The sequence below is a fragment of the Gambusia affinis genome, linkage group LG08 (assembly GCF_019740435.1).
Source record: "Gambusia affinis linkage group LG08, SWU_Gaff_1.0, whole genome shotgun sequence".
Taxonomy (NCBI): Eukaryota; Metazoa; Chordata; class Actinopteri; order Cyprinodontiformes; family Poeciliidae; genus Gambusia; species Gambusia affinis.
The window spans coordinates 13,876,888-13,891,818 of NC_057875.1; the positions used below are offsets into that span (position 1 = coordinate 13,876,888).

The following is a 14,931-nucleotide window of genomic DNA, read 5'->3' on the forward strand; positions in this document are numbered from 1 at the left end:
TCGCACAATCATTTATATTTATATAAGTAAAGTAAGGCACAAGCTACGTCATTTGAAGCCGTTACGTACACAAACGGGGCGGGACACGGTGCGCTTACAAGAAGCCGGAAGTAGGCCGAACGATCACAAACATTTTAGCTTCGTTTTAGATCCCAGTACTGACAAAAACAGAAATATTAGTCTGATAGTTCAAAATGGGATCAACGGCAAGTCAGCTGGCAAAGGACTCGCTTTCAGAATACCAGGTAAATGATTAGTTACTTCTAGAAAAGTTTGTTTTAAACTCGTGAAAAAGCGAGAATAAGCGTAACAGCTAGGCCAGATGTTTTAAAATGTGAAAACAGGGCAACAACTTCCAATAAAAATAGTTTTCATTACTAGAGTAAGTGTTTATTTGTTTTAAACCTCAACTGGCGTTTATTTACTCCACCTGTTGTAAGCTTACTGTGGCAGTATTACTATGGCTCACTAAAGGACTTAGAAACTTGAGGAGGGACTATTTTTCTTTCCCTTTGTTATTATTAATCTTTCAATCAAATTTTAGGAGCTGACCTTTCTGACAAAACAAGAAATTCTCCTGTAAGTAACAATTTTTATGCAAGTTAAGGTAATTTAAAACTACGAGAGCTTCCGATATATGATTAAGTTGTTGGTGTTTTTTTATTTATTAGTGCGCACAGGAGATTCACAGAACTACTGGCGAGAGATGAAAGAAACCATCCAAACCCCAGAGTACCAATGGAAGTCATCCTTACTCTACCAGAGCTGAAGGTGACTATCATTGTTATATTACCATGTATAATAATGTTTTACCTTTTTTGTTCTTGTTTACATGCTGTTAGATTGTATAATAAATGTGCATTATATAGGAAGATACAAGGAATGACCTTTGAACTTGCTCTTGTAACAGTCCAACCCTTTCAAGACAAGAATCTGCCAAGTATTCTCCACATCTGAAGATAGAGATGGAAGCCTGACCTTCGAAGATTTCCTGGATCTTTTGAGTGCCTTCAGTGACTCTGCCACTCTTGAAATCAAATCCCACTATGCTTTCCGTATATTTGGTAAATAAAATGGATTGAGCTGGTTAGCTTTATGTAGGCAGACAGCAGTGTTTGTATTAAATAATATACGTGATTATATATTTTTAGACTTTGATGACGACGGAACTCTTGATTCTGGTGATCTGGAGAAGTTGGTCAACTGCTTGACCGGTGAGACAGCGGACACAAGACTGACCAAAGAAGAAATGGGACAGCTCATAACCAACGTGAGTTCACTTTCCTTTGGGGGTATGACGAGGAAATCTGGGGCACTAAAACATGTTTCTCTAAGCTGGTACACAGAGCCATCATTGGATTTAATTTGCTTTTCATTTAGATCCTTGATGAGTCTGACATCGATAAGGATGGGACAGTGAACCTATCTGAGTTTCAGCATGTCATTTCAAGATCTCCAGACTTTGTCAGGTTTGTCTTATTACACTTGCCTTGCAAATGTTCATTATTCACTCATTATTATTATTCATTCCTAATATTTAATTTCCCCACAGCTCTTTCAAGATTGTGTTGTGAAGACTTACTGCTACGCAGAGGAAATGTATCTCTTTAATTTTCATTTCATTGTTTCATTTTAAGCAAAACCAATTTTAGTCACTTTCCTTAAATTATATTTATATATAACTTTTTTAAAATCACGTTTACAGTTTTATGAATGAAAAAAATTGTATCCCTTTTTTTTTAGTTTTTCCTGAATAAAAAGTTTTAAACTATCTGTTCCCCAAAGTGTCTTTTAAATATGAACAAAAATTACAAAACACATTTTAATCATAAATGTTAAAGTATTTGTTGATGTTTCCTAGCACGTAGTCCAAAGTTCACTGGCGGTGCTCACAGGGGGTAATTGTGGGACATTTTTCAATCCAAGTACTTCCTTCTTGACAGCTGCAGTAAAAGTGTTCCATGACCCACAAACCACATCAACAACATGCAGGTTCTCAGTCCTGAAAAACTCCACACACTGAGGCTCGTCTAAACTGGAAGTTGTTTGGTGTCCAAGCTGGCCGTATTCTCCTGAAAATACGAGAAAAGAGAGTTAGGAAAGCTCATTATTAACTGGTGGGTCTCAAAATGTCAGCCTGCGTCAAACTTACCCCATCCCCAAGTGTAAAGATAGCCTGTTGCTGAATGAGAAAATATGCATGAGTATCAGCTGCTCGTTCTAAAACAATAATTGGCAGCACGATTAATCTTCAACTGTATTCATTACTTGTTACTGCAGCTGTGTGCCGGGATCCACAGCTGACCGTACTGATCTCACATGACGGACTGACATCGACCAGAGCTGGGAATGCCTGGATTGAAATGAACACTTCTTCATGTAGCTCTTCATCAGGACGTGTGCTGAAACTGCTGCATTGTTCTCCTGTTCAATGCATTGAAGGATACTACTGTTAAATGAGCAGCAAACTGAAAATTTGAATTTTACTGGAACTGAGTAAGAAAGACGAATATGGGTAATCTGCTGGACTTAAGGGTTTACTTTCTAAAACATTTTGACAAACCTGCTTGCTGATCACTTTTCTGCTGTGAAGCTTTCCTCAAACCACGTGATGGAAGCCCAAGTTGACCGCTTTCATTCCAGCCCCACACATAGAGGTCACCGCCATCTGAATAAAAAGACATCAAATTTTTTTTCTCCGGTTGGGGTCTGTGATATAATTATTTGATTTAAAACTTACCACCAACACAGACGGAGTGCCAGCCTCCTGCAGCCACAGACCTAATGGACATCCCCCACAGAGCCTCCACTGTCCTGGGCTCCTCCTCAGGGATGAGTCCTCCATGCCCCAACTGGCCGTGGCTATTAAAGAAACATGTCTGTTGACAAACCAAAACCTGCACAAGAGAATTTAGATCAGAATCCCCAGAAGTATATGAGCTCTACCTGCCCTGACCCCAGGTGTAAACAGCTCCAGCAGCAGTCAGAAGGATGGCGTGTTCTCCACCCAGTGCGAGGCTCTTGGCTTGGAAGTGAGAAGACAAGGAGCGGAAAATAGGGGGTTTAGAGGAAATGTATCCTCCAGGGACCAATGGCAAATTCACATCTACATCAGAAGACAAAAATAAAAATAAAACAATTACTGGGCAGCTATTTGATGCAAATCTTTCTCAGTTGTACAAACTCGGACAGCAATATACCAGAGTTCTGTGACTGAGCCATCTCCATGCTCCATGATGGAGTCTTATCCTTGCTTTGCAGATCCCAGGATTCAATTCTGTCTGGGAAAGCAAGGGTAAGGTGCGTTTCACTGATTACTGCATCTTGACAGTCACTGGTGTTCACTGTAACGGGACTGAAGGACTCATTGGAGATGGATGCACAGAAACCAGCCAAGCGCACACAACTCTCCTCTGGAGGATCAGAAAACACGGCAAGTTTATAGCCAGTCACCTTCTGTTCCATCAGTTAAAACATGCATTAAAGACGAGATATTTTCAAAATAATAAACCTACCATCTAAAAACAAAGACGCTCTACGACTCCAACTTGCTCTGATTTTACTTCTACCTATATGATTCACCAGCTCCACGGGAACGCATACTTTCTCTTGCCCCACAGCGCTGTTACTTTCTTCCTTCTCCGACTTCTCCGGCACACATATTTGAGCAAACGCATTGAAGCCAAACCCAAACCAGCGCATTTAACTCGCTTTACTCTTTTGGCTTCCTTCGGAAGCTCCACGCAACGCGGGATCTGAACACTGAACAGGAACCAACTGGGAGGTCTGCGCATGCGCTTATCCAACCACATGACAGCCGTGTTTTCGTTTACAATCGTAATCGACTACACGCAATTGTTTCGCAGAAAGTTTATTTTCATGATCTTCAACATCTCCAGTAAAAACGGTAGAATACAAAACACACCAGGAATGTAGTGATTCGGCAAAAATTGAAACCAAAAGTGACAATTTCAACTGGTGCAAAATAGTACATTTCTGTGCAGGATTTAGGAAAACAAAGCATAATTTGTATTGCTAAAAGAGCATATCAATTATAAACCATAGGCCCCTTTTGAGAACCAGCATCGGTATCCACAGTAACTTTTTTATGTGCTTCAGCATCAGTCTAGTAAAGGAAATGTACGTAAATGAAAACGATTGTAGTCACACCGAAATGCTTTGGCTAAAATAAAACAGTTTCATTCTGTGCTAGTCTGTAAACAGTAAGTCCTCAATTATTACATATTTTTGGTATAATGCACATCCTGACGATGAAAGGATTAAGAAACATTGAGTGCATCAAAGTGTCTATTATAGGTTATTTGTGTCCACATGTGTTTATATGTTGAAATTGTAGAACCTATTTAAATAAATGTCCTACTGCTTTTTACCATATTTTGCTCAGATGACATGTCCTTTTTATAACTCACTGCAAAAAAATTAAGATTTCTTCACTTTTCACTTCCAAAAGGCACATTCACACTCTGTAGGAGCATTTTTCAGGGTTCAGTTCCTTTGCCCTTTTCCTTTTCTATCCTGTCTTCTCTGCTCCGAATGATGCCATACTCCACTGCTTTATTTAGACAGTTCTGAGCGACCTTGGAAACAGGGTCTACTGCGCCTTCTCCTCCCTTTGCAAGGACAGTGAGTATCTCCAAAGCTTCACTCTCCATAAGAGTCTCAGCCAGACCTTTCTCCGCCTGCATCATATTCTGAACTATGACCACGCCGCGGTGACGCAGGTCAGATATTTCACTGAGCAGCAGAGCCTGGAAAATCTCCAGCCAATGGGTTGTCTAGGAAAGATGAAGCACAGGAGTCAAGCAGAGAATAAGTGCAGCATTTAAAAAAACATAAGTAAAGGTTTTCTTACAGTTCCAGGGATTCGAGGGCAGAGCTCTGGCTGTTCGGCAGTCAGCATGGCCAGAGTGCCTGCAGCAGCTTTTCGGAGCCGTTCATCCTCTTCTCCGCAGTAAAGCACGAGGAGCTTCAGGCGATCGTTCCCTGTGGCTAAGAAGAGCTTCTGCACCTGAGGACAAACGGCATGATTTTATTTTTCAGCCTTTCTTAAGATTTTGTTTTACGGTGCCTTGTGAGAGTATGCCCCACAAACAACGTTACTTTTTTAATATATGTACATATACTGGAAAATTAAAAAAATATTTATTGGGATATAATTTTAAATACATTAACACAAAGAGGTACATAGCTGTGGAGTGGAAGGAAAATACACCATGTTTCAAATCTGAAAAGTGTGGCTTATTTTTGTATTCAGTCCAATTTTTTCTTTGAGCCCTAAATAATCCCCAGAGCAATCAAATGTCACAAAAGGAGTAAATAGAATCCCCCTGTGTGTAATTTCATCTGAATATCAATCTAGCTGTTTCAGGAAGTCTTCAGCAGATTGTTGAGGAATTTCACTGAACAAACAGCATCATGAAGACCAAGGATCACAGCAGACAGGTCAAGGAGAAAGTTGTAAAAAAGCTTAAGCCAGGGTTAGGTTATAAGACAGTACTCCAGACTCTCTATTTGCAGTTTAGCAAGCTATGCAGGGGGGAAAATGGGAATAACCAGCACTCCAAAAATGTGGGCCAAACCTTAATGCTCACATTAAAACCTTTGTATATTGTGCTGATTATTCCCATCTTTTTCAGTTCTTCAAAACCAGACACTTATTTACTTTTCCCCCCTTTTTATACACTCAAATTGTACACAATACTTTGCAGGGAATGTTCCCTATGGCTATGTAGCCAAAATTTCACAATGACACACGACTTTGTGATTTTCCTTCATAAAATATCCAACTAAAATATATTGACGTTGGTGGTTGTTAGGTGACAACATGTGAAGAAGTTTAAAGGATTTGAACACTTCTGGGGGTTACTTTTTAAGGTGGTGTTAAATATATGTGTGTTACCTCTGTACTCAAAACTAAGTTACACATGCACTCAGTGGCAGCAGCTCGGACCAGCTCATTCTCTTCAAACATGTAGCCTTCAATCTTTGGCAAGGCTTTTTCCTTGATAATCTTTTGCCTGTGGAAAGAATATAAAAATTAAAGACTCTAAAAACTATCTGTCAAGGCAAGCATGGCAATGTATAAGATAACTTAAAGGAGAGCAAAAGAGTTTAAGAATCAGCCTGTCACTTAATGAACAAAACAATAAACAATTGTGTCTGGTTTGCATAATCCAACTTTTCACAGGAGTTTGCTATTTAAAAGGGCATTATAGCTTCTACTTAAAAATGAGCATAGACTACAATGGAATTATAAATAGAAAAAGATAAAGTAATCCTAACTTTAAAAAAAAAGACCAAAAAAAATTTCGCTGGAACCACATAAACTTATTGATTTCAGTAATTCCAACGCCCTTTGTATATTTATTTCTAGGGAAACACTTCCCCCTAGTGGCCAACCTGAGTCTTTCACTGATGCCAGCCAGGTTGGTGAGAGCCATCAGAGATTCGAAGTTTTGCAGCAAAGTGCACTCCAGCTGTAAAAGGTTCACAAGCGGTCGCACCACCTCATAGATCTGCCAAAACATGAGGAAAATTTGAGGCACATTCAATGTTTGCATTATTATAAACAAATCTACTTTTGCATTTCTTTTTTACCCGCTCTCCTGGAAAGGCAATCTCTGGGTTAGATGTGATGGCTATTTTTGCCAGGGCTTGTGCAGCTTTGACCTTTCCTACATCTGTGTTGTCAGTTGCAAGGGGGATCAAAGCCTTTTGAAAGGGATGATCAGTAATTAATCCTTCTAGCACAGAGATTGGATTAGAGTGCAGGTTAAAGCAGGAATATAATGGTTCACAAAAGTATTTCAATGGGATTTAATGTGGAGGATTAGCAGAAAGTAGCACAAGGACATAACATAGAAGGGAGTGACAATTGAAAAGTGTGGTCTATGTACATTTAATTATAGATTATTAAGAAAATAAAATGCATGGAAAATCTCAGATTTTTCTTAGTTTACATTTTGAAAATATATATTTTTTTCACAATTAAACAAGTCTCTCATGCAAAATCCCAATTAAAACACATTGATGTTCCTGTGATGAAACGTGACACTTATAAATTGATACAACTTACACAATTACACATTGTATTATTGTGTTTTACCTTTCCTCCACCTTGTGCCACCACTATACCTCTGTCCTCCTGTCGATCAACTAAAGCCAGGAAAACCCTGCAAGGACAAAGGGTGTAAAAAAACCTACAGAAAAACTGTCCAAAGAAGAACGTTTGCTTCTTTTGTTGATACCTGGCAATAAATTCCCGGCAAGCTTCTGTGAGGGCAGGACTCTCCTGTTTGACCATACACACCAACGCTGACACAACACCAGCTTCCAGAAGTTTGCCTAGCCTTTTTTCCACAAAGGATGGTGCATCCTAACAGCAAAAGAGATTCACAGTCAAAATGATCACACTTAGTGATGATACATTAGAAAATGTAAAAGCAGCTTGGCATTACAACTAATCAGACCCTAAAAAGAAGGAAGTGTGACACACCTTGGGATGCTCCTCAGGCACATGCTGCTTTGCGTACTTGGCCAGCTCCACCAGCTGAGGATCTGGTTTTTCCACATCGTAGCTGTTGGTGCAATTTACTAACGTGGAACCCACAGCAAAGAGCACCGTCTTATCTTCCGACTGCATGAAACCAAAAAGAAGCACACAACAAGAATGTGTGATTACTGCAATGTGTGTCCTTAAATATCTAAAAAGGTTTGTGTTTCACTTGTATGCAGAAATTTAAAAGATCAGTACAACCTTTGCCAGATCAAACATGGCTAAGAGAGCATTTTTGTCTTCCACCAGGTCTTCCTTCACATCAGCGTCAAAAGTGAGGTAGGCAAGACCTTCCACAGACCAACGGCGAGACGTTGGGGGAAGAGACTCATTACACAACCATCTAAGAGGAACAGAAATGGTACTTCTCTTTAATCTTGCAACCCAAAATCAACTGTTATATGTTGCTAGGATAAAAACATAATCAGGAGCACGAACTTCCTGCACTGTTTGGCGAGCTTGAGCGTGGATCCCTCTGCAAATTGCTTCATGCTGAAATCTGTGCCTCCTGCTGATCCAAGCTTACACAAGCCCTGCATAACAACCCACACAAGACAGTAAGTTTTCCTTTCACTCGATAATGTTTTTCCCTCTATCAGTTTGTGACACTTACCACAAGAGCTCTCACACGTATCCTGTCATTCTCACTCTTCTTGTAGAGGTCCTTCAAGAGCGCCACGCCGTTGGCTGTGATGAACGAGGCTCTCTTGGCCTTGCCTGCAGCGTGGATGAGAGCCTCCACGGCAACCTGTTGGTGAGTCACATCTTCTGAAGCACAAAGAGAGATAACGACGTCCATCATTCCAGAGATTTCCAGAGTGATGTTGCCCACGTCGCTCGGTCCTTGGAGGAGCACAGAAACTGTCTGAATGGCACGCAGTTTGCCATCTAGGCCAGACCGTCTGAAGTGTTCCCTATCAAGCAAAAGATTCTGTGAATTATTTTTCGTTTTCTAGGGAATCTAATGCTTAATTTCAGGAGAAGCTTTAGAAAGATTTGACTTACTGAACGTATTCTTCGCAAAGTTTACTGAAGTTTTCTCTCTCTTTGTCGCTCTTGAGGTCATCATAGAGTTTGCAAAGCAACACGGAGCAGCTCATGTGAGTGTTTTCTGTAAGGGGCGGCCCCTCCGACAGCTCAGCAACAGTCCCAGCCACCTGCAGGATTTTCTTCAGCCCTACAAAAGAACAGAGTGTCTCAGACAAAACTTCTGGTAAATATTCTAAATATATTTGCCCTCTTTAAATTTTTACACACTTTTATGTCTGTGATCAAAACAAATATTAGAGAAAGATAAACTGAGAGACTTGAAAAAATTATGGTTTCATTTATCAAGTGACAAAGCCAACCTGGTCCTATGTGAACAATCATAAATTAGTTGGGATTGATCACATTTTTCCGAAAGCAAAGTTAAATTTTGCTGGTTATACACAGGTCTGATTACATTATATCGTTAATATGGGCTGTTTACTTGCAGGTGTGTTTCCTACCCTGGTCTATCACCCATAACGAGAGGGAGTTGTCAGGGTTCTTCAAGGACTTGCGGGGAACTTGCTTGACCAGGAGGTTGATGGCGCTGTCTCTGCCTGGCCCGGACACATTTTGGGCTGGAATCATTTCCAAAAGGTGGCGTAGCATCGAACGCAGTTCCTTCGACGGTTCTGTGCCAAATTCATAAAGAAAATTACCCCAGTGGTATAACTTAACGGAGCGTTGCCAAGTCCAGGTACTCACCAGGAAGTATGGCTTCATCTTTGCCTCTAATCTCTCTTTTCATGCCCTCTGTCAGGGCCTCAAACATCACCTGCAGCAGGTGGCACGCAGCCAGAGACACAGTGGAGGCTGCTGACCCCATTACTGCACACAGCTGTTCCATTCCCAACTCATTCACGATAGCCATGGTCTGAGAATAAAACAGCGAATGTCAGCATGTTACCACGTATTTTATCATCTGAAGAACAAATGCCAGAGATCGTCTCCTTTCATCTTAGTCCAATGGAGAAACTTTAGCAGAAGTTTGTTAGTAATTTTAGAAATTAACCAACTGTTGTACTTTCAGGTTTCTCTTTAAAAAATGGTTCTGAGAAGATTTCTAATTCATGATGAATTCAAAATCAATACTAGCATTAAATATTAAATTAATACTATATTATGATTGATGCAGATATTTTATTTATGTGCAAATAAATAAAACCTCTAAGCCTATTTAATGGTAGTGGCGATTTTATTGCCAACAACTGCCATAAATGTTTGAGGCAACTGACAATCAGTATTTTACCTCACTGTAAAGGAACACATTTTTTTCTTCTAAAGTTTGGGGCGTCATCAAGATTTTTGTTTAGAAAATTTGAGACAGGTCTTTGTGATCTATTTGTCCAGCTGTGTTTTTTAACCTTTACATGGATTTAACTTTAAGTTACCAGCAAAGCGAATAGATTTGAACAGACAAATGAGGAGTTCATCTTTTGATATACTCTCATTCACATTCAATGAATGGAAAGAATTAGCAGGAAGAGTTAACATTTTTGACTTTTGAATTAAATAATACGTACTCTTGATTGGTGTCCTGTGCACAATCCTACTAAGGTCCTGAGAGCAGAAAGGACAACATCTTCCTGCTTTGATGGCAGAAGTTTCTGGATCAGCTTCACTCCATCATTGCGGAAGATCTGCTCGGCTCCTCCCTCATCTCGGGACAATACCACTAAATTCTGAGCTGCCTGAAAAAAATGAAAAACTTTTTGGTGAATCACATTTTTACACATAAATAATGACAATTCGAATACACTGACAAGTAAGCAAGAGGGGTTTACTCTGACTATACGAGCCATCTGTACCTTCTGTCGATCGGAGTCTTTAGCAGAGGAATCTAAGAGGACGGAGAACATCTGCTGCACACGAGCATCTGTGGAGTTTAGCTGTGCTGACTAAAGATTGAAGGGAGAAGATTTGAATTAGCTTCCGTTTCACCTGTTTGAAGACTTAATGAGCCTCACGTCACCTTCTGGTGGATCTGTGCTCCCAGAAGTCTGAGCAGATCCTGAAAAGCTCGGTTTTTGGGCTCCAGCTGGGCACACCTCTGAGTATCCAGGAAAGCTTGGTCGAGCCGGCCGAGCTTCTGGTATGCCTGAGCTCGCCGAAACCTGGCTTTCACATCGCCGGGGTCCGTGTCAAGAGCTGAAAAGGGAAGATAGTAGCAAAATTGACCTTTGTTACTCACATGAAATTCTGAACTAAAATAAGAATTCAAAGAACACAGTCAAACCTCCTATTAAAACCCATAACCCTGTACTTGATGTCTTTGATGCAGTGGGTGAGGAAAATAATATAAATAAGATCTACAGCTTGTCCAATGGGCTTTGTTGTCTTCTATCCAGATGTCCCACATAGTAAGTCAAATTTATAAAGAAATTGCAGCTTGTCGACTTTGAAACGTATCTGCGATCATCTTTATTTGCTTTCATATACAGTTTAACTGAGCTTCAATAAGTTAGTGTAAAATAATAAATGTAATCTCTATGTCTGGCAATAATTTGATTCACTAATACATTTCTTTTTAAAGGCTGTATGATATTAAGAAAGCATACAATCAAGAGATTATTGTTGAGATCAATTGCTAGAGTAATTAACTCACTTTGTTGTCCCCTTTACCCACTCACTCTACATGAACATCTCTGTAGCTGAGATCTAAAACAGGTTCAGCTATTAACAGCAGTGAGAAACAGTTCAACCGAACCAATAATTTATTGGGATGCAGAGCAGGAATAGCATAGCAGAGCATAACACTTGAAATATGATTGCCTTCCAAATACAGTGGATCCTTAGAATACAGATTGAATTTATTAGAGCAGGCAGTTGCCTAGATAATGTGGATGTAGAAACAAGTTTCCACAGCTAAAATAATAGTTTCTACATAGTGTGATCTTCAAAACTCACATAACAACCAGCATCTGTCATATTGAGCATAATATTCATCACTCCTTTAGAATCGTTTCTGCTAGAGGCAATGCATTGGGAAACATTAATAAAACTATAAATAGACAGTGCCGTTTCTATGGGAGGACTTTATGTCTGAAAATTTTAACAGGGAGGTTTTGAGAAGAAAAATCTTACTTCCTTGCACCTCCATGAGGGCATCATTACCACTGTTGGCTTTTTTGCTACTAGAAGGCAAAGTGAAAACAGTAAGACAAAGTCAGGCATAGGGACGGGCAGTTTGTGTACATAGCCATCCTACACATTCCTCTGAGGAGGAAAATGTGTGTTCAGGACAATCCTGAATCATTTGTTTTTGTTTTTTCACTCAAAAAAAAAAAAAAAAAAAAAAAAAAACTCATATTAAAAAGGATAGTAGTATTTGACTAATTAGAGGTTTAATTAAATTTAAATTAAATCTGCAGTGATGATCAGATTTTATTATTCAGCTCTAATGAAGTGAAGTTGAAACAAAACAAACAAAGAACATTAAATAAGGACCTAAAAAACTGATTTTTTTTCTCATATGTATTGGAGGTTATAAGTTGTTTACATCAAGAACAAGAAGGTCTATGTTCAAATCCTGACTTGGGGTCTCTGTCTTTTCTGGATGTCCATAGTTTCTTTCACAGAACTTCAGTCTTCTCAAGCAGACTAAAGTTATGCATGTCAGGTCAATTGGTGGAGTGTGCAAGTGTGTACTTGGCCTCCATGTGTTGCGCTGTGAAGTACTTGCAACTGTCCCGGATTTACCCCCACCTCTCTCTCCTAACTAACCCATTGCAATGATAATTAAGGAACTAATGGATGGTATTTCACAATTCAATGTACTTGGATACCTTTATATGCTTAATTTTTTCCTTGCTTTTTATTCACTTTCATAGTTATCTTTTGTTTTGTACATTGAAAACATATCCATTGTTTCTCCTATGTAGTACCTTCTTAATAAGTACTGAACAGTGCAACCTGGCTTGTGGTCACCTTCAATACTGGACATTAATGAATTTTAGCAGGTTGAATTAATGTTTTGTAAACAAGCTGAAAACCTAAAATGTCCAATGCGGTTACCAATTCAGTTACCAATGCGACATTATAGTGTTTTAAAACAGCATGTGATCGAATAGAACAGAATAAAATACCTTTGGAGGCATCAGCCTCTGCTTTGCTGTACTCCTCTAGTTTAAGGTAGCAGGCAGATCTGTTGCGGTATAATACAGCTCTGTCTGCCTGGCTGTCAGTCAGCTTCAGCGCTTTGGTGTAACAGCAGAGAGCTCCCTGCATGTCTCCCGCCTTGAAGAGGGTGTTCCCCTCCTCCTTAAGGGTTGCGGGGTCCTGGATTCAACAGCAAAGGTGAGCAACGGACTCCCAGAAAGCTTTCCAAAATATGCTGAATGAAATAAAAATCAGCCGAACGGCTCACTGCAGCTTCCTTACCTTCTGCCTTTCACTTTCACTCATCTTTGATTGATTACACACAGCACGAACTGACTTTATATGCTGAATTTGTACTCAAATATCGCTCATATTATCACGCACGGTGAAAATTCCTGACATATCCCAGTACTTCCTGGTGTACGTAGCACGTTCGTGACGTTTACGCACAAACCACTCCCTTCCCCTCCTACGCCGCTTTACCATAAAAGGAAGAAGGCAGCCAAATCATTCCTGTCTGCATCTCTACTTTATTTGGTTATGTGAACTTTGTGGTTTTCTTCACTGCACACAGATAAAGACAGCTACATCAAGTCGCATTTACGTTTTAACCTAACTGAAACAAAAAATCATAAGAAGGTATAAGTACAAATTATATTAATGTAGTTGTCATAACAAACAAATCCTTGCCCTTGCTTAGTTAAATGCTTTACAGTATAGCAGCCTTGTCAATAAAATATCATTTCAAAAGACACAAGCATTTCATTGTGACAAGGGAAGAGCATATAATTATCAAATTAGAATAAGATAAATTATCTTTGTTTCAGAAAATAATAATAATAAAAAACAATCTAATGTTATCGATTCATTACATACTTTTGATTTGACAGTTGTCCAGCAGTACATTGGTATTCTTCACAAGGAAGATAAGTCACAATATGCGATTGCTGGAAAAGCTGGCTGTTCCCAAAGTGCAATTGGAAAGTTGACTGGAAGGAAAAACTGCAGCAGAAAAAATTGCACAAGTAACAGGAAAAACCACAGGCTTGAGATGAGTTGAAGGAAGGCCCATTCAAGGGTTGAAGCATTTTTGTACCTGGCTTGTTTCTGGAGTCAGTACTTCAAGAGCCACGACACACAGATATGCCCAACTTTTCACATAAAGGAAACTTTGCATTTGTTTTGGACCTCTAAGGTCTCGGATCTTGAAGGACAGCAAAGAGGCATTGGAATCCAAGATGCTTGATCCAGTGTTGAGATTTTTCAACCAGTTATGATTTAGGGAGCCATGTTGTTGACTGTGTTGGTTGACAAGTGGTTTGAAGTGATCTTAGGGCATTAGATACCTTCTGGGTATCTATTTGGAGCCCAGAAACAATATAATGCCCCATTATATACCTCCATTTGTACATTGGCCTGCATGAACAGGCCAAGGCACAGGTGGATAGACAGATTTGGTGACAAGCTATGGAGATGCTAATTTTATTATCCAGCAGGACTTGGCAACTGCCCATAATGCCACAATTAAGAAACTTACAGCATTGACCAGGGTATCATATTGAGTGTTGGGTGTTGTCAAGAGGAAAATAAGAGACACCAGGCCTAACAATACAGATACGCTGAAGGCCACTGTTACAGGAATCTGGGTTTTCTTAGAAATTCAGCAGTTATACAGGCTGATCGCTACATTGATGTAGAACTTGACGCAAAGAAATTACTAACTACTGAGTGCATATACTTAAAATATGGACATACTTTTTAATAGGTTGATATTTCTGGAAAAAAACTTTTTTTAATGGTTTTATGTTATGTTCTAATCTTATCTTGGGTTTTCCTTAGTTGTAAGCCATCATCATCAAAAATGTATTTGTCACACTCATGGCAGTAACTGTATATTACCCCCTTTGATGGTAAAAAGCTTTCCAGGATAACAGTGTGGTTATTGCTAAAAAATAATAGTCTCTCTGCTCCTGTAGGGACATAAATGCATCACAGAATACATTAAACATATCATCAGATCTTATTTACCTTCATAGCACTATTAGGTGATATAATAATATTTTATATGGCATTTACTAGTTTGAGCTTTGCAAGGCTACCAGGAAGAGTCCTGTTTGGTATTTCTCATAGTCCCCTAGTATCCCGCAGTCAGACACTATGTTGTTTGTCCTCTGTTGTCTTGTCTTGTATTTCCCTGCAGGCGTTACGCTCAGTTACACCTGTTTAGA

At 39.5% G+C, this 14,931-nt stretch overlaps 3 protein-coding genes across 4 annotated transcripts; 1 reads left to right on the forward strand and 2 right to left on the reverse strand.

The window, feature by feature from the left end:
- Positions 1 to 72: 72 nt before the first annotated feature.
- LOC122835726 (calcium and integrin-binding protein 1-like) lies at positions 73 to 1,766 on the forward strand. The gene is made up of 7 exons (XM_044125009.1): positions 73 to 245; positions 545 to 579; positions 672 to 771; positions 911 to 1,064; positions 1,152 to 1,270; positions 1,381 to 1,469; positions 1,553 to 1,766. Exons 1-7 carry the CDS (start codon positions 195 to 197, stop codon positions 1,572 to 1,574), a joined length of 570 nt encoding a protein of 189 aa, XP_043980944.1. The 5' UTR covers positions 73 to 194; the 3' UTR covers positions 1,575 to 1,766.
- A 42-nt stretch (positions 1,767 to 1,808) lies between these two features.
- Positions 1,809 to 3,873, reverse strand: LOC122835725 (RCC1 domain-containing protein 1-like). Of its 2 annotated transcripts, none has more exons than XM_044125008.1 (8): positions 3,516 to 3,873; positions 3,201 to 3,413; positions 2,947 to 3,025; positions 2,741 to 2,862; positions 2,564 to 2,668; positions 2,269 to 2,424; positions 2,153 to 2,182; positions 1,809 to 2,072 (listed from the first exon to the last, which is right to left on the reverse strand). In XM_044125008.1, exons 1-8 carry the CDS (start codon positions 3,700 to 3,702, stop codon positions 1,858 to 1,860), a joined length of 1,107 nt encoding a protein of 368 aa, XP_043980943.1. In that variant the 5' UTR covers positions 3,703 to 3,873; the 3' UTR covers positions 1,809 to 1,857. The 2 variants fall into 2 exon arrangements, with proteins under 2 accessions (XP_043980943.1, XP_043980942.1); XM_044125007.1 differs by having other exon boundaries at positions 2,947 to 3,106.
- Positions 3,856 to 13,131, reverse strand: unc45a (unc-45 myosin chaperone A). The gene is made up of 19 exons (XM_044125006.1): positions 12,986 to 13,131; positions 12,691 to 12,883; positions 10,578 to 10,753; positions 10,414 to 10,503; positions 10,129 to 10,296; positions 9,311 to 9,479; positions 9,067 to 9,237; positions 8,582 to 8,753; positions 8,190 to 8,490; positions 8,015 to 8,109; positions 7,778 to 7,919; positions 7,517 to 7,657; positions 7,269 to 7,396; positions 7,127 to 7,193; positions 6,619 to 6,732; positions 6,421 to 6,536; positions 5,921 to 6,038; positions 4,874 to 5,029; positions 3,856 to 4,796 (listed from the first exon to the last, which is right to left on the reverse strand). The coding sequence occupies exons 1-19, from the start codon at positions 13,007 to 13,009 to the stop codon at positions 4,500 to 4,502; spliced, it is 2,838 nt and encodes a 945-aa protein (XP_043980941.1). The 5' UTR covers positions 13,010 to 13,131; the 3' UTR covers positions 3,856 to 4,499.
- Positions 13,132 to 14,931: the final 1,800 nt, after the last annotated feature.